Source organism: Chinchilla lanigera, unplaced genomic scaffold (assembly GCF_000276665.1).
Source record: "Chinchilla lanigera isolate Chin_1 unplaced genomic scaffold, ChiLan1.0 scaffold00035, whole genome shotgun sequence".
Taxonomy (NCBI): Eukaryota; Metazoa; Chordata; class Mammalia; order Rodentia; family Chinchillidae; genus Chinchilla; species Chinchilla lanigera.
The window spans coordinates 4,412,387-4,431,234 of record NW_004955436.1 but is presented as its reverse complement, the minus strand read 5'-3'; the positions used below and the strand labels follow the sequence as shown (position 1 = coordinate 4,431,234).

General features: G+C 41.8%; 1 protein-coding gene across 1 annotated transcript in view; it reads left to right on the top strand.

The window, feature by feature from the left end:
* The window catches only part of Serinc1 (serine incorporator 1), a 20,725-nt gene extending 4,119 nt beyond the window's left edge, over positions 1–16,606 (top strand). The window contains exons 2-10 of the mRNA XM_005389150.2: positions 5,635–5,796; positions 8,915–9,084; positions 10,034–10,113; positions 10,354–10,491; positions 12,016–12,185; positions 12,272–12,362; positions 13,457–13,598; positions 13,682–13,912; positions 14,966–16,606. Of these exons, the coding sequence (XP_005389207.1) occupies positions 5,635–5,796; positions 8,915–9,084; positions 10,034–10,113; positions 10,354–10,491; positions 12,016–12,185; positions 12,272–12,362; positions 13,457–13,598; positions 13,682–13,912; positions 14,966–15,101 (1,320 nt within the window). The 3' untranslated portion in view covers positions 15,102–16,606. The remainder of the gene's footprint in view (positions 1–5,634; positions 5,797–8,914; positions 9,085–10,033; positions 10,114–10,353; positions 10,492–12,015; positions 12,186–12,271; positions 12,363–13,456; positions 13,599–13,681; positions 13,913–14,965) is intronic.
* Positions 16,607–18,848: the final 2,242 nt, after the last annotated feature.

Sequence of the window (18,848 nt, the reverse complement as noted above, 5' to 3'; positions counted from 1 at the left end):
ACTGAACTCACGACCTTGCGCTTGCCAGGCAGACGCTTTGCCGCTGAGCTAAATCCCCAGCCCCTAGGTCTGAGTTTTTGTTGATACAGTTTTTCTTCTGCCAAGGTTTCCTTCAACATTTCTGGCAGTTTAGGTCAGCTAGTTTTGAATTTTTCTTTTTTTTTTTCTGTGCCTGAAAAAACCTTTCTTTTTCCTTAATTTTTGAAAGGTATTTTCCTGAATGCAGACTTCTTTATATTTTGTCAGTACTGACTTTTGGCTTGAAGTGTTCTTTATTAGAAATGTGATTTTCTTTGTTCCTTTGTATGTAACATGACTTTATTTTCTTACCTGTTAAGACTCTTTTGGTTACCATTAACATGGTAAATTTCTAGAAAGGTGCTTTATGGGGGATGTATGACACCTACATTTATTTTTTAGGAGTATTTCTATTAATGAATTACTAATTTTAATTGTATGAGTTTTATTATATTAAACAATGTATACTTAACATGAAAATATCAGTACAGTAAAATACTACATTTTTAATATGTAGTGTGTAGAATAAACATCAACATTTTCAACATCCACAGTTTATCTGCTTGCGAGATCTAAAAAATAACAGCAGAAATAAATTCCTGTGTGAATTATAATGAAATTACAAAGAAAACTTTGCCACAGAAATAATCTTTGCTTCAATTATCACACCTAAAGCAGTCTTCACACATGACAGCACCATGTTCCACGCATAAGTGTTGCTTACAATGACAACACGTGTGCTTAGCATTTCTTTCCCCATTGGCAGGCAGTACTTAAACCTCTCTGGTCTTCCTCTTTTGTTAGGAGTTTTCTGTTACACACTGCACTTACCAAAAGAAACATAATGAGTGTTTAGAATAAATAACATTTTGTACATCAACTGTTTTGCTTACTAAATCTAAAAAATAACATTTTTATTTGAACTACAATGACTACAAATACAAGTGAACTACGAAAATAACCTTTACTTCAGTTATCACACCTAAGGCAGTTTTCACCAGAGAACAGTGTGTTCCATACACAAGACTCGTTTATACTGACAGCGTATGTGTTTTGTTTTCTGTCTTCTTTGATAGCCCATACTTGACATCTTGCTGGTCTTCTGTTTTCTCGAGAGGTTCTTGTGATGTTCACCTGTCTGTTCACCAGCCTGCCCCAGAGTTCTTTTGCTAATTTCTTTGGGCAGATACATATTGTTCTTCCTCTGTTATAATTGCTTCTTTATCAGTTCCAGTCCGGATCCTCTTAAGAAAACTTGTCCATGATGTTTTGTGCTTGTTATGTTCTTTGTAAACTATGACACTGTTTGTGCCTGACATGTTTAGGATTGAGTAAAGCACAACCATTGGCCGACACTGTGTTTCAAGTGATGTCATAGTTACTGCATAATTTGTCAACAGCATCTACTCCACCTTTCATTTTGTTGGAGATTGTGACCATTTCTGGCATCATTGGTGTTGAAGATTCATTATTGATCTTTTTTTGTAGTTTGGTTTTGAGACAGTGTCTCACTGAGTAGTCCAGCCTTGAAAGCACTCTGTAGCACTGGCTGACCTATGACCTTCAACCCACAGGATCCCCCACCCCCATTACAGGTGTGCACCATCATGCCCAGCTTCACTGCTCATCTTATCATCATGATGTAACTTTGACAGTATCAATATTACTTTGTTTTTCTTTAGCATAATGTAGTAGAGGCTAGTTTGGAACTCTGTGTAGCCAGATTGACTTTGAACTCACAGGATCCTCGTGCTGCAGCCTCCTGAGTGCTGGAATTATAGATGTGCACCACCTCACCCAGTTTAACTGTACTTCTCAACATGGTGTAATGTTGACAGTATCAGTACTTTGTTTTTCTTTGCCATGTAAGAGGCCAGTCCGAAGATTGTACTATACATTTCTCTATTGTGCACTTGGAACCTTTCTTCAGGAATCTCCACTTTGTTCTTACAAATAGTTCCTGTGTTGGTCAACTTTTTTTTGTTTTTTTTTCAGCAGTATAACATCTATAGGTCAAATGTGACATTGGGGTTATTTTTGAAATAGGTGCAAGAAGTCTGTTTGCAAAGTCACATGTTATATTACCGCACAAATAAGGGCCTGGTGCCTGAGTTCCAGGATGAATTTCTGAATTACAGGTGTAGAATGTCTTCACGTCTACCAGGGCATATGTTGGAAGGTGTATTTGGCATATATGGCCAAAACTTTCAATGACCATGAACTGATGCAAGTTGTTTGTGAATTGCGCTGTATTCAGACAGTGTATAAATTGCTTGACAGTTCAAAACAAAGCCTTCAAAAACTGAGCGAATAGAAGCCAAATTGTCAGATTTTTCCTTTTTTACTAGAGGGTCTCTTTGTTGCTGAAACTAGGCAGTTTTGAAAGAAACCAAATCTCTTGACTGTCATTGTTCTAAATATCTCAATGCCCCATCTGTCACTTTCTCATAAATTCTTTAGATTCTGATTAGCACAATTAGAATGATAAAGACCTGCTATGAGGGCTTTTAGTTGAGCTAGTGAGATGTCATGGTAAATGTATTGTTGAATATTACTATTGATGCATAAACGATGTTTTACTTGTATTTCAAAACATCTTGTAGCATCATCCATTACAAACGATTTCCAACATTGACCTGCAGTGCTGGATTCTGTCTAAGGGATTTCACTCGTGGCAAGAACCTAATAACATTTTCTGACCTACTTCTAATGTTGGGCCATTCAGGTCTACATGGCCATTTTGTAGCATTTTGATGAGTCGCACGTTTGTACATTACTGTTTTCTTCCTATCTGAATTGAGTTTTCGTTCTGTACTTCTCTGTGGTATCTTGCTTGGATCCAAGTCGTCATCAGTAGCTGAGTCACCTGGTTACTCACTTTGAGCTTCCTCGCAAAGCTGAAGAAGAGGATTTTCATTTGACACTGTACTAAATTGGGCTACTTGTATAAGAAAAATTGAAAGAAAACATGTAGTAAAAATTACAAATACACGAAAATGTATTTCTGGTGTATACCATGGGTAAAACTCACCCATGTACACTTTTGCACGTGTGCGTACTTCCTGTTCGCTGTACCAGGTGGGTGAACACAAAGATTGAGTCCTGTATTCCCCCCCAGCGCAGCTGCTGAGGCGCAACCAGCTGTTATGCTGAAGTAGGTATTTTCGTTAGAAAAATGATGGGGTTTTTTATCCACCATAAGGCTCTTTGGGTAGTAACCAGTTACAGTGTTACTTGGTGTCATTTTTGTAATATTTTGCTAGGGCTTTGTTGAGTTTGGCTCTGTGAGTTTAATAGTTTTCATTAAATTTGGGGGAGTTTTGACAATTACTTCCTCAGAAGGACTCTTTATTTTTGCCCTTAAATTAAGCTACTTGTCTTAACAGTCTCCTGATCTTTGGTTATGTTTTTATTTTAGAACATTTCTATTGCTGTGTCTTCAGATTTATTAATCTATTCTGCTGTCTCATGGATATTATGGGGGTTGAATGTTTTCATCTGGTAAAGTTGGAGATGGTTCTTTTATCTCTCCTTGACATACTCGCATTTTCCTCTAAGCGTGTGAGTCGATTAGTTTTACAAGACTTGTGAATGCACTGTCACCTGTGTCAGTTCCAGGTTGGTTTGAGCTCATTTTTTTCTTTGGTACCAGGGATCGAACTCTGGACCTTGTGCTTACCAGGCTGGTGCTGTGTTGCTGAGCTATATTCCTGGCCCTGAGCTCAGTAATTCCTGCTGTGGATTGTGTTTCCTGCTTCTTATGCCCCCCAATGTTTTATTAGATGTCAGATGTTAAATTTTACTTTGGTGAGGGGTGGATACGCTTACATATATGTAAGAGATAATCTTGGACAAAAATGAATTACTTGAAAATTTGTTATTTTTTGATGGTCGTTTCTAGGCTTTTTTAAAAAGCGAAATGAGTAGATCCTTAGTCTTAGGGCTCCTTTCCTGCAGGGCGGTTTCACTACCCAGTGCCCCATGGGTTATAAGGTCTTCTATCCTGGGTGTGGGAATTCCTAGACGCCCGCTGCGCAAACCCCTTAAGTGTTCTTTCAAATGCATGGGCTGATGAGTGCTTAGCTAGCATTTGCTGTCTGGGTAGCTTTGTCCTCTCCAAGTTTCTGCCCTAGAAACCCTAAATCACTTAATCTCCTGAGTCCCTGCGCTGTGGCGTCCAGTCAGGTGGACTGCTGGGCTCTGCTTGCGCTCACGAGCTCCCCGGGCAAGAGGACAGGCCCCACGAGGGCTCGCCCCGTCCCCACTCAGAAGTAACTACCTCAATTGCTTACTCATGGAAATACCAATTTCATTTATTTTTCTCAGTTGTCAAGTCTGGTCGCTGCTTCATTTTACCTAATTATCGTAAGCAACTCTCACTGTCAGTAATTTTATTTTCAGCGGTTTCCTGATAATAAACTTAATCTATATTTCCCCTTCTCGATTCTTTCTTTCACTTTGTAATCCCCGTTTGTTGGTTCTCATTTTATTTGAAGTCTCCTTTTTCATTTGCTAGCTTTTTGTTATTTTTCTACAGCTTAAACGAAACTCTAGTAGGAGACTTCTTTTTCTTACTGAGTTTTCATTTTATTTATTTTTTAAATTTTTATTTTTTTTACAGTACTGGGGATCAAACTCAGGACCTTGCATTTGCCAGGCAGGCACTTATACCACTGAGCTATATCGCCAGCCTGAGTTTTCATTTTAAATGTCTTCTTTTTTTGTCCTAAGGGAGCATTTTTGATTTTTGCTAAAGTTGTTTATATAGCTGTTAGGAAGTTTATGTCTGTCTTACTGAAGCTTAATATGAAGTGGTTCTGGTCTAACTTTCTTTCTGCGATAATGTCTCTCTCCCACAGCACTCCCTTCCTGAAATTTGAGGCTCTGCCCCAGAGCTATAGTTCTGGAATTGCAGTAGTCTCTCTCCTCCAGCTTCTCTGCCTCCAGGAGAAGGGCAGAGTGGTGGAATTCAGCCCTTAGGGAAATATATAGACTTTGTTTTTTTTTTTTTTTTTTTGGTTTTTCTCCGGTACCGGGAACCAAACTCACGACCTTGCACTTGCCAGGCAGGCGCTTTTGCCGCTGAGCTAAATCCCCAGCCCCTGGGAAATATATAGACTTTGTGTTCACCTCTCCTGGACAAGAGCATGCCCCCACCCGGTACTGTAGAGTTAATTAGAGCCCCCCCCTTTACCTGACTGCACTTGTCCTTTTCATTGTTTTCATCACAACTATAGTCAGCAGAGGAAAAAAGATTACCAGTTCACCATTTTTCTCTCTTCTTGGGTTGGGAATTCTTGGAATTTCGTGTACTTTTACTATTATGGTTCATATCAAGGAGCTGAGAGGCAGGGATGGAGATGAGCTTCGCAGTTGTGCTATGCTGAATTTTCCACTTCTTAGCTAAATTTTGGTTGCTGCTGGTTATTTCTTTCCCTGTGTTGTTTTATGTAGTTTTATTCATTTTTGCTCACTGTGGAGGACAAGTGATTTTTTGACTTTGCTCTATCCTTACCACATGTACTAAAGTGTTCTACAGTTTGTATGTAATATAAATGAAACTCTATAATGTTGTCCTTGGTGATTTGGTTTGTCTTCTTCCTCTTTCTTTCGCAGATCCCGTGTCTGTGTGGCAGCGCGCCCTGTCTGCTGTGCCGATGCTGCCCCAGCGGGAACAACTCCACAGTCACCAGGCTGATCTACGCACTCTTCTTGCTTGTCGGAGTGTGTGTTGCTTGTGTCATGTTGATACCAGGAATGGAAGAACAGCTGAATAAGGTTAATCATTTTTTCTTAGTTACTGATTCGTTGACACTGTACAATATGCAGATGACTGACTTTCTGTGGAGTATTACAGAGAGAATGAAGATGCTATGAAATCCCAGTTTAGCTTATAAGAAAGACAGAGACTACATGTTAGGTGGTGTGTTCCGTGCTGTGATGGTGGTATAAAAAACATGCTGTGGTGTAAGGAGGAAAGAAGTAATTTTAAACAGGTGACAGAATCTCAGTGTCATGCAGAGAGGGACTTTTTTCTTCCTGAAGAAGGGGCATTTGGAAAATAAGTAAAGCTTTTGTATGTAGATATGAAAAATTAGTGTCTTGGTCACTTTTCTGTCATTGCTGAGACAAAATACCCAATGCCCAGAATTCAGGAAGGAAAGGTTTATTTTGCTCAAAGTCTGTAGAGGTTTCAGTCCATAATCAGCTGGCTCCAAGGCAGAGTGGCACGTGGTGGAGGGCAGCATTTCATGGCGGCAGAAGAGAGCAAAAGCAACAATAGCAAAAAAGGTGGGAAAAGAAAGCCTCTTTTCCTCCCTTATACTGTATTGTAAGCAGGCTGTCTGTCCCATGGCACGTGTAGGAGTCACATAGTCTCCATGCCCTCCTGTTGCACAGACAGGCTCAGGATATTTACTAAGGAAGGACCCTGGCTCCCAGCTGAGTCACTTAATTAAACTTCTAAACTTCTCATGTTGATACAGTGTATTAGCCATAACAATTAAGAAGCATAATGATTATAGGTTTTTGAGCAAAGTATCTGTGCTTTACGAAGATTGATCTGGTAGTTAGGATAGAAGTCAACCAATTATGGAGGCTGTTAGAAAACCTGAATTAGATTTTATAGGTATAGAGTTGACTGTGTTTGGCTGGCATTCAAATATTGGTGGAATCATACAGTTACAACCAGATTCTGACCCTAGAAAACTGAAAGAGAAGGGTTGCTGTTAACCAAGTCAGAAAAAAAAACATGTTTTGTTTCAGTTTTGTTTCAAGGAGTTAGATTATGGAAAGAGATGGGGAAATACATAGTAAATTCAGTCTCTGATACTGAGTTGGAGGTACTGCACTGCATACGTGTACGTACATGGCATAGGTCAGGCTGCTGTGACAAGAGTACCGTAGACTGTGCTTAACAATACCTTAACAATAGAAATTTATTTGTCATGCTCCTGAGGGTTGGAAGTCTAAGGTCAGGTCAAGCATCACTGAGCTGTAGTGATGGCCTTCCTGTTTTGCAGATGGTCATCTTGTATTCTCACCTTCTAGAGAAAAGCAAGCTGTCTCCTGTCTTTTCTGACAAGGGCCTTGTTCATGAGGGTGCTGTCTTCATGATCTAATTAACCTGCTCAGAGGTCCCATCTCGTCATACCATTCCATTAGGATTAGGATTTGAGCCGAGGGACTTTTGGTACAGATACACAGGTAGTCGTGACAATGTATGGATCCAGCAGGGAGTAGAAGATGGGACTGTAACTCAAGAGAAAGCAGAGCTAGAGCCTGTCTTAGGGATTGTAGCTTTGCGTTGCTGGGACGAGACACCTGACACACACAGCTTAAAGGAGAAAGGCTCACTTGGGCTTGTGGTTTCTACTGGCTTCAAGGTGGACAGCATGGGGGGAGGGATGGTGGAGGAAAGGTGCTGCACTCATGGTGTGCTGGAAATAGAGAGCAGAGGAGCAACCCAGGAGTGTGGGCCAGAGACCAGGCCCCAGGGACCAGGGATGGTCCCCGCGGCCACACCTGGTCCCCTCTCTGCCCCACCCGGCCCACCCAGACGGGCTCCTGACGGGGCTTGTAGGTGCTGTCTTCTCAGCTTTGTCAGGCTGACAGTTGAGATGAACCATCGCGGGCAGAGAGGAGGCTGATGCTAGGGCATCCTCAGGCGGCATCCTCAGGCGCTGGGACTCGGCCAAAGGCTCCCTAAGAGAGCTGCTGGTGAAAGGAGATCCTCTGCAGGAGCAGGGAGGGAGAACCAGGAGAGTGCGCAGGCTTTGGGGGTGGTGGGGCTTCTGGGCTGACAGGACTGTGTGTGTGTGTGTGTGTGTGTGTGTGTGTGTGTGTGGTAAGGAAGGTGAAAGCTCAGAAGTCGTCTGCACCAACAGCTAGTACATAGCTAGCATACTGAAAACGAGGTGTTATGTCAGTGTGCTGGGCTGGAGGAAGCGGGAGGAAAGAATTCATTTCCCACACACAGGCATCATATCTGTGCTTCTTAACAGCACTCGCACTTGATTCACTTCACAGTTCCTTTTCATGCCCTGATTACAACGCGGCTGTGTGTTTCACTTCTGTAGTGCTGCAGCTCAAACGCAAGGCCCCATGCATGGTAGGCAAGCTCTCAGGCCTAGCCCCAGCCTCTTAGAGTGTGACTTCTGAAATGGTCATTTGTCTTTTTCAAGACTCTAAAGTAGAAAACTACTGGCTCACTTACTGTGAGGTCTGACCCGTTCCTAATCAGGATGAGACCAGAACCTGAGATGAGCTGAAGCAGCACACTGCTGGGCCCTTTAGTTCTGGAAACACACCAGCCACTGTGGTTCTTTGAGCGCATGAGTTCCTTTCTCACTGTCTCACATTAGAGTGTAAATTTTAAAGTGTGTGTGTGTGTGTGTGTGTGTGTGTTTTGTCCTTTTGAGACAAGGTTTAGGCTAGCCTTGAGCTCACTTTATAGCCCAGGCTGGTCTCAACTTGCAGAGATCCTCCTGCCTCAGCCTCCTGAGTGCTGGGATTACAGGCCTGTGCCACCACACCCAGCATTTTGATTTAGAATGAGTCTACACCTCAGAAGAAGCCTCCAGTTTAGCATTGGCGTTGGCAATTCATTTGCTCAGGACAGTTTTTTTTTTTTCTTTTTTCTGGGTACAAAGAATTGAACTCATGACCTTGCACTTGGCAGGCAGGTGCTGTGCCTCTGAGCTATCTCCCCTGGCCCCTGTTCAGGAGAGTTTTAACTACTTTCTTTATCTAATTAAAATGTAAGAGTTTATTTTGATTATATATTCACTATAAACTATAAGGCAAACTTTAGCTTTTCAGACTCTTAAAACTGATTTCAGTTTGCCTTTTTAGTTAGTGGAAAAATACGGATCACAGGCTTGCTTTGTTTTCCCAGATTCCTGGATTTTGTGAGAATGAGAAAGGCGTTGTTCCCTGCAGTATTCTGGTTGGCTACAAAGCCGTGTATCGCTTGTGCTTTGGCCTGGCCATGTTCTACCTCCTCCTGTCTCTGCTCATGATCAAGGTGAAGAGCAGCAGCGACCCTAGAGCTGCCGTGCACAATGGGTAAGTGTGCGAATAAGCCTCTCCCAGTCCGCTGGCCTGTTCTAAGCAGTTCTGGATCTAGCGAAGAAACTTTAAAGCAAAATAAACAGAATTTGCAGAATTTTGTCTGTGAGTAAGGTAAGGAAATCCCGTTTCAACTGGAGAACATCAGACCTCAGATAGTGATAGCTTTGGGGCACTGATTGGATAACTGATTTATAATGTTTTATTCTTTCATCTTAAAATCGCTCTGTACATCTGTGACTCTTACTGGGCAAGTGGAGCTCTTCGTGTATGTTTAGTTTTGTTGGAGCAGCCCTATCCATGGAACTCTTAGTTTCCCGGAAATAAAATGTAGCCAGGATCGAAAACTTAGTCCGGAACAGTATGTTGCTTTTCTGAGTGATCGCTCTGGATAGCTGAGAAGGAAACATTAACGTGCAGTTGTCAGTCTCCTTTAACGTGAAGCACCGCATCTAGTACTTGGAGTGTTTGCAATTTTATGTTTATATTTTTCCCCACAAAAAATATCTGCTGTTGCTTATCTGTTAGCATGAGCTACCGGAGACGGAGAGAAAAACAAATGGGATATTAATATTAATGAAGAATTGTGCTGTGGCAGATTTATTTCCGTGCTTTTAGTCTCTGATGGTTTTAAGTTCTATTTTGGATGGAGGCATTTATCATGTATTTAGTAAAACTATTCATTGTGCACTGCACTTCACACTTTCACTTACTAGATAACCCTGTGAAATAGAACGGTATTCGCATAGGATTTAGTGACAAATACAGCTATCTTAAAACTGTCTTAAAAATAGTTTACATGATAGTCTGATTTTGAGGTGATTCTAACAAAGAACAGAACAGTTACATAAAATATAGCCATGCTTTAAGGTGCTCTTAAAAATTCTCGTGTATAAAATTCTTTGTTGTATGAGTGTTTAGTAATTAATATTGCATTTGTTTTTAGATTTTGGTTCTTTAAATTTGCTGCGGCAATTGCTATTATTATTGGGGCATTCTTCATTCCAGAAGGGACATTTACAACAGGTAAAAAATATTTTTTTTAATTGTATGAGACTAATGTTGTGTCAAGGAAACTGAATGACTGTTACCTGGAGTTGTAACTGTTTATTTTTGTTTTGTTTTAAATTTTTTTGTCCCTCGTTACAAATCAAGGCGTTTACGTACAGCATTATTTCCTTCCCTTTGTTTATTGGAAAGTGTCTGTGAAAAGTGAGTAATAAAAATAACGGTCCTCCCTCTCGTGCGTGTGCCCCTCTCTCCCAGTGTGGTTCTACGTGGGCATGGCAGGCGCCTTCTGCTTCATCCTCATACAGCTGGTCCTGCTGATTGACTTTGCCCATTCGTGGAATGAGTCGTGGGTGGAAAAGATGGAGGAAGGGAATTCGAGATGCTGGTATGCAGGTAAGCTCTGCCTGCGCAGAACGCTTTGCACGTCATGCCCTCTGCTGAGGACAGATAGGGAAATCATTTGGGATTTTCATGATCTAATTTCCTCAAAGAGGTTTTCCGCTTGTTGGTGGCATCATACCTATTTTACTGTACTCACAACTTGTTAAAAATCTGTTGACAGATTAACTGGGAATGCACATAAACACCAGAAAAGAGTCTACAACAACTTGAGTAGCTAACGTAAATGTTTCAAGGCCTGCCTCTGGAACCTTGTGCATTTTATAGCACAACTTCTTAGGGAAAGTAGGGAAAAAAACCACTAGAAATAAATATACAATGGTACAGTTAATGCGAACAGAGAAGGCACAGTATAAAGATTTGAAGACATACGATACGATTGTAAAAGAGTCGTTGGTGTGCATCAGTAACGCCTAAGGAAATCCCTGTGGTGGTGTAATTAATGCTCACCTGTTTGTACTCGTGAGTGTGTGCCCTCTTATACTTGGAAGTGTGCATCAGAGTTCAGATGCTGAGTGGGGCCGAATAGGTGGAGAAGTGAGGGAAGAGGTGGAAGGACTAGTGAGCTCAGCCCTTGTGCAGATGGAGGGATCTGTGACGCACACAGCCGTGATTGCCCTCTAGTGCATCATTACTGCTCAGGGGAACTAAACTCATTGTTGCTTTTTTTTTTTTTTTCTTCAAAAGAAGCTATAAGTTTTGGTTTTGTCTGGGTTTCAGCTAACAGTTACAAAATAATTGAAACAGTAGAAGCCAAATCCATTGAATCTTTAGCCTGACATTTTCCTCAAAATTCGTTGGTGACGATTGGTTTCAGTGATTAAAGTAAAACCAGTTTGGTGCTCAGAGAAGTAATCTTTAGTCATTTGGAAACTTTACTTCCATAGCCTTATTCATTAAGAAAGAGTTTGATGTGAAGGTTTCTGTCTGTTTTATTCTCTGCTGTGTCCCCGGGCTTGGAACATCGTAGGCACTCAATAAATAGTTGGAGGATCTCATCAGTGAGACGGATCTACCGATATACTTCCACATGGCACACATACTAGCGCAAAGGCTCAGCATGTTATGTGCTTCGAAGTTGACATAGAAGAATTTTAGGTTGTCTTAGTAAATAATGAAGTTTACCCTTGCGCAATACATGTTTTTGGAAGGTTTCATTTGAGGAGGGAAAACTTCAGTCTGTGGACTTGTTTCTTAGCAGCCTACCTTGTTACAGCGGAGTGATTATGGCCCTTTAAAGACTTGAAGTACTATTCCTGTCCTGGTTATTTTAAAGTAATGTGGTTTGTACATGGTAAGGTGAGCACTCCTCACTTACCGGTTTGGAAACATGCGATAGTGAGCTCTGTGGAACACGCTTCAGTGAAAAGATTCAGAACCAACTCCCCTGCTTTGTAGCCTGAATAACGCTGCTACTTTAGTTACATGTTTGGGTAAAATGACATGTTGTTTTTTAAAACAAGTCACATGCCTAATCTCTAGTATATGTGACAAAACCTAGTTACGTTTTTTTCACAGCCTTGCTGTCAGCCACAGCTCTGAATTACCTGCTGTCTTTAGTTGCCGTCGTCTTGTTCTTTGTATACTACACTCATCCCGCCAGTTGCTCAGAAAATAAGGCCTTCATCAGCGTCAATATGCTGCTCTGCGTGGGCGCCTCTGTGCTGTCCATCCTGCCCAGGGTCCAGGTATGCTCCGCAGAGCATGCTCAGTTTGCGTGCATCTTGAACCGCGTCAGCCTGTTTATCTGTGTTGCGTAATGTTTTGCTTGTAGGAGTCACAACCAAGATCTGGATTGTTGCAGTCTTCAGTAATCACGGTCTACACAATGTATCTGACTTGGTCTGCGATGACCAATGAGCCAGGTACGTTTTAGCCCTCGGTGCTTCCATTTATTCAGATAGTCATTTTGCGGGGATTAAGCTACCTAAAAGTTAGTCTTCCAGAATAGAGTGTGGAAGTACTGTTTTTTTCACTCACTTTCTTCATTCCTTAACAGAATTATAGGAAGGTTATTAAAAATTACCGGAAAAACATAGGAAGAAATAAAATCTCTTCAAATCATTTTGATTCTAGTATAGTTAATTTTTCACATTGTTACTCTTTTTGTCTGACTGCCTTGCAATGGAATATAATTGGGTTTTGAATCACATTATAGGTCAGTTATATTGCAGTCCATGGGCCAGTACAGTATATGTTATTTGAGGAAAGAGAAATTCGTATTTTAAAGAAAAAAAGACAGTGTTCTTTTATTAGTAATTTGCTTTAGAAATTAGCCTTAATTTCTAAAATATTTTTAGAAATTTAGTTTTCTAAATTTTTATTAGGTAGACGTTGACAGATCTGGCTTCGTGCGAAGAATATGCCTGGCGTTTTGTCAACACTTTACCAGTCCTCCTTTAATTCTTGTGGAACAGCAGAGAGATCAGATAGGCATTAATAGTTGTTAGGCCTTCATAGTCATTTCCACAAAGCAGTTGCTGTTGGTTTTGTGTGCAAGCTTTCTGTTTGTAGTAGTACACTTTGACAAACTGATAAACTTCATGAAGTTTGTGTTGTAATCTCACAATATGTGGTAGAAAGTCAGTGCGGTATGGCTTACAACATCTTAATTCTGCTTTTGACTCTTCTCGAATTTTAGTAATTCAGAGAGGTCCTCTGAATTCTACTCATTCCCGATTAATAAAGTTTTCATGTATCTCTGTTCTTACAGAAGTTTGAAAATTAAATGATTTAACTTTTCTGAACACTTCTATATTTGCAGTATAAAACTTAAAAAACTTAAAATCTTCCTATTAATAGAGAAAAATTATTCTTAAGTATTTTGTTGTTATACTTGTGCCTTTTCCAGAAAAAGCTTTTGAATTTCCAGGGATATGAGGTAAAAAAAAATTGGTGCCCGAATAAACAAAGGTTTTTGATACCCTAACATTGTAATTTGCCTTTCAATTTTTTACAGAAACGAATTGTAACCCAAGTCTTCTGAGCATCATTGGCTTCAACACCACGAGCACCAGCCCGGAGGGGCAGTCTGTCCAGTGGTGGCACGCTCAAGGGGTCATAGGCCTCATCCTCTTCCTGTTGTGCGTCTTTTATTCAAGGTAATGGAAACCATGACCAAAGTGCTAACTGGGGAGCCTGCTGCTGATTCAGGAATGATTTCTCTGGTTTTGCTCTCACGCAGCATCCGCACCTCGAACAACAGTCAGGTTAATAAGCTGACGCTTACAAGTGATGAGTCGACTCTGATAGAAGACGCTGGAGCCCGGAGTGACGGGTCCCTGGAGGACGGCGACAGTGCTCACCGTGCTGTGGATAACGAGCGGGACGGCGTCACGTACAGCTACTCCTTCTTCCACTTCATGCTCTTCCTGGCCTCGCTGTACATCATGATGACCCTGACCAACTGGTACAGGTACTTACTAGCCTGCATGGCAGTGTGTGTGATTCTGTCGTGAGACCTGCTGCACCGTGAAGTGCTTTCCAGGCTGATGGGGCGTACTGTTCACAGCTCAGCTAAAGGGAATGGTGAGACCGCGGACAGAAATGAAGACTTCTTGTGTTACCAGTAACACAAACGTTGGAGCAGTTCCAAATCTTAAAGAGTATTAATGGAAAACTATAAAACCAAAATTTCTTCATAGAAATGTGTGTTGCTAACTGATCTGATAGAAGATGCCATTTTTTTCTGGGAAGACGAATGCGGAACTTTGTAGTTCCCTTTTTAAAAATCATATTATCTAAATTATAGAATAATTTGTGTAAGATTCAAATTGAAATGTACAGTTTAGTAGTTTTAAGTGCATGATGCCCTTGAATGGTATGTGAAATTACTTTCAGTACTGGCAAAAGAAAAGAATTACCTTGCTGTGTTTTCCTGAGGGCAGCCCTTAAGTGATTATTACTGAAAAGAACAGTTTTTTAAATTCCTATATTACATCATGTTAAGCTAGAAAAATCCAGATAGTTCTCAGTAATTCAGAGCTTTGTCTATCAGGTATAATAGTATAGATCAAAAGGATTGATTCGGTAAGCCCCCCTATTACGGTGTTACCCTTCTTTTACTCTTTAAAATAATAAAAGAAAAAAAAAGATTGAACACAGAAATCTGCCACGGGTCCTCCGCACTCTGTTAATTCTGAGAAGGCAAGGGAAGTGGGGAAGATGGTACATTGGGTTGGGACTTTGCGGACAGACCGTGCACCTTATTCACCCGGAGTTCACGTTCCATTTCTACCTAGTCATGTACAAAATGCCAGGTTCTGTACGAAAGAGCCACCTCAGAGTCCTGTACCCTGCGCTCCGGTAAAGGACATCACTGACTTTTACCTTGGCCCAGCTACGAGATCCACGTGGGGGGCAAGGCAGCAGACCCCGTTCTGCTGTGCGTGTTGCTGGCATGTAGACTGCACTGCGTGCTGACACTGATGACCCTCTCCCCTTCCCTGTGTTCTCCCGCAACCCTCAGGTACGAGCCTTCACGTGAAATGAAGAGCCAGTGGACAGCCGTGTGGGTGAAGATCTCCTCCAGTTGGATTGGCATCGTGCTGTACGTTTGGACACTGGTGGCGCCGCTCGTTCTTACAAATCGTGACTTTGACTGACAAGGTTTCTGGCATGAAGCTTCTACTTGGCTCATGCTCATTGGAAATTCGCAGTATTCCCAACTTTTGTACAGTTGTGTGTGTGTGCTTCCTGTGTAATTTCTCCAGTGTTGTTCTGGCATGAATTAGATTTTACTGCTTGCCATTTTATTCGTTGTTTTCTTGCCAAGTGCATTAATCACGCGCAGTGTGATCACAGGCGGAGGAGCGTGTGAGTGTGGCAGTGAGTGAGGAGAAGTGGACACTGGGAGGCTGAGCCTCCGCTCTCTATATGTGGGATGAGGAGTACGTATGAATCAGAAGTAAATTAACAGTAAAAACAAAATGCTTGACAGTGTGATTTTAAATTTGTTAAAGAGTATAAACTGTCTTAGCATAAAAGTAAATGTATGGCTGCCTTTTGAAATACTTGATGTACTGCCTTATGGAAGCCTGCATGGAACATAACATGGTTTTGCTAAAATTATAAAACAGGTCACTTACATTGAGTTGTCTGAGGAATGCAAGTTACTTACATTTTGTCAGGACTTTCCCTCAATATGCAGGTGAGGGGCTTGAACAGGGAGCGCGCTGGCTCAGTGGAGAACAGTGTAGTGGTGAGAAGTTCAGGCACCGTCTTCACGGGCCAGCTTGTTGGCAGTGAGCATTGGCCTGAGTGTTCTGTGAGATGGTGAGTGTCCTTGGGTGGATCCAGCGACTTTCACCAGCCAGATGAACCTTTGCTTTGTGGCCATTATAAAGCCGTGCAGCAGGTGTAGGCGTAATGGAGACAGTAGGAACTCTGAAGGGTGTAGACAGTGTTTTAAAATGATAATCATAGATTAAAAAAGAGAAGTTAGTTTTGAAAGTCAAAAGGTGGTAAAAATTTGACAAGGCAGGAAGAAACTGTAAAACGCTAGTCTTCAGTAGCTCCTTAAGTAAAAGTGCAGTTCTTTCATTTAAAAGTGAAGAAACTAAAGCACAGATTTAAATGGCTAATCAGTGCAAAGCTAGGAAATTCTAAGTCTACCCACACTAGCATTAATCTCTGACATGAAGAAATAATTTTATTCGAAATAACAAGTGCATAATTGATTTTGCACCTCAGTAGGAGTGGGTACTTCACGGGGCATGTCTTGCTGCTGTTCAGCCTGTGTTCTGTCTGTACACCGAGAGTGGGAGGATGCTGGACTGCTGTAGCATAAACTTCACGGAGCATTTCACAGGTCACCAGATGTTCAGTGCTTTTGTATTTACTGCCATGTAATTGAAATACATAGGTTATCATAGTCTTTCAACCTAGAAATCAAGCAGTATGAAAGTTAATTTAGATAGAAACTTATTTGTATGTGTAATTAGTGCCTGATGAAGCCTTTAAAAATTTACATTTGCTTCTTTAAAAATATTTATTACTGTAAGTGGAATATTACAACTCACTTAAATTCCCCAACCTTACTCTGTGTAATGTGTTTCACAATTTTGAATGGCTGTGTTTGATCTCTAAATAAATGAATTCCGACAAAGTACATAGTGTGTTAATTCTTCGCTAATTCAGATTTATTTGGCTGTGATATTCACACGTCCCTTTTTCCAGGTGAAAGGGAACCTGGCTGTGGAGAGTAGCTGAGGGTTTTTTGCCGCTGTTGACGGAACTGTCTTCAGAGTACCTTGGGTTATCCGTACCCGAGTTCCGACCTTGGAGCTCGGTGTGTGCTCACCCTGGGAGCCTTCAGTGGGTGAGCCAGCCTGTTGTGGAGAGTGCGAGGACCTCCCACAAGGCCTCACTCACCTCCCGTTCCCACCGCCTGCGAGGCGTGCCCCTAAGGGTAAGCCTCTCACCTGCAGGGGACAGTGAACATCCAACCTGCCTGGCCTGTGCTGGTCAGCACTGAGGTGAGGCCGAAGCTGGCATGTGCGAGCCCAGCCGCTGTCAGTGTAGCAGTGTGTGAGACCCCTATCTTGAGATAAAAGGGCTGCTTTCAGTCTCCAGTACCAAAAGTCAAATGATAGGTTAGCACACTTCAGTACATTTTGAATAATTCTTTCACAATGGTCTGAGTTTCTCTAAAATTAAATGCAGGAAAAATCCTTGTAAAACTCAGGTCATTTATTCCAGATTAAAAGATGAAATCATACGTTCACAAAAATCCCTGTACCTAAATGTTCCTAACAGCTTTCTTTGTAATAGCCAGAATTTGAAATATGCCACGTAGCCAGCCTTCGGGGGGCAAATGGTGGACTGCACTGGGGTGTATGTGCACCGTGGAGCGGGACCACAGCCAGTCCCAAAGGCTCACAGGCTGTGGGATTCCATTCATACAATGTTCCTGTAAAAAATGCAAGATTAGAGGTTGCTTGGGATCAGGATTCCTCAGGAGTTGGTACTTTATTTTTTTTTTCCTCCCACCCTAAGACGTTTTGAGCAGTTTCAGGTTTCCGGCCAGATTGAAACATTTCCCATATTTCTCTCTTGTCCCTGTCTCATAACATCCCTGTGTCCGTTTAGGAGCGCACGTTAATGAATTACTGCACTCAGAAGCCTCCGGTTTCCATTGGAGGTCACTTTTGGTGTTGTACATTCCGTGGATTTGAAAGAACGTATGGTGGCATTTATCCACTGTAGTAGCGTACAGAATAGTTTCACTGCCAGAGTCCTCCTCTGCCTGCTCCTCCCTGCCTCCTGCCAGCCCTTGGCAACTACTGACCATCATCTTTCTCCTTCCTTTTACCTGTTCCAGAGTGGCCCATAATTGGATTACACAGTAGGTAGCCTTTTCAGATGGGCGTATTTCATTGGCAGTAAGCAGTCACACTCTCTGCCTTTGTGGCTTCGTAGTTGATTTCATTTTAGAGGTGAGGAACACCGTACTGTCTGGATGGACCGGTTACCCACTCACCAGGGACAGCGTGAGGAGGCTGCTGGGAGCACGCATGTGCAGGTTTCCGTGCGAGCTGTCCAGCTCCTCCGGGTAATCGGCATCTGCTAGATAGTGGTCAAGTATATTTACTACTGTAAGAAACTGCCTATCTCAGAAAGGCCCTACCATTTCCCTCGACCACCAGTGAATGAGAGAAGCTTCTGCCATGCCTTCGCCATACTGTTCTGTGTTCATTTTCCTGTTGCCATGGTGTACTTTTCATGTGTTCACCGTATGTGCATGTTTGGTGAGGTGTCTGTAAATAATGCCTTTCGAAGTCAGATTAGTTATTTGAGTTTTGAAAATCTGTATATTTTAGGCAACGTGCTTTGACAGATACTTCTTTTTGCAGATGCTTCCTTCTGACGTTTGCCTTCACTCTCGAGACTGTCCAGCTTCTCTGCTCTTTCGTAGATTGTGTATTTGGTGTTGTATTTTAGGAAGTCGTTACCAAATTCAAGGTCATGCAGATGTTCTTGTTATGCCCCAGTTGTACAGTTTGCATATTACACTGAGTTCTGTGACCCATTTTAAGTTCTTGAAACATGTAATGACTATAGACGTAGATTCAGGTTTTTCATGCCGATTGCCTGTTGGTGCAGCTTCGTTTGCGGAAAGGCTATCTTTGCTCCATTATATTGTCTTCGTTGTTACAGATCAGTTGACCAGTGTATGCGGGTCAGTCTGTGGGGTTTCTGTTGTGTTATGTATTCTTTTTCTAGTTTACATGGTCTTGATTATTATCGCTTTATAGTGAATAACAGATGGGTGGTATCAGTCCTAACGTCGGTTTTCTTCAGAACTGTTAGCTATTTGGGGTAATGTCCCTCTTCATAGGAACTTCAGGAGC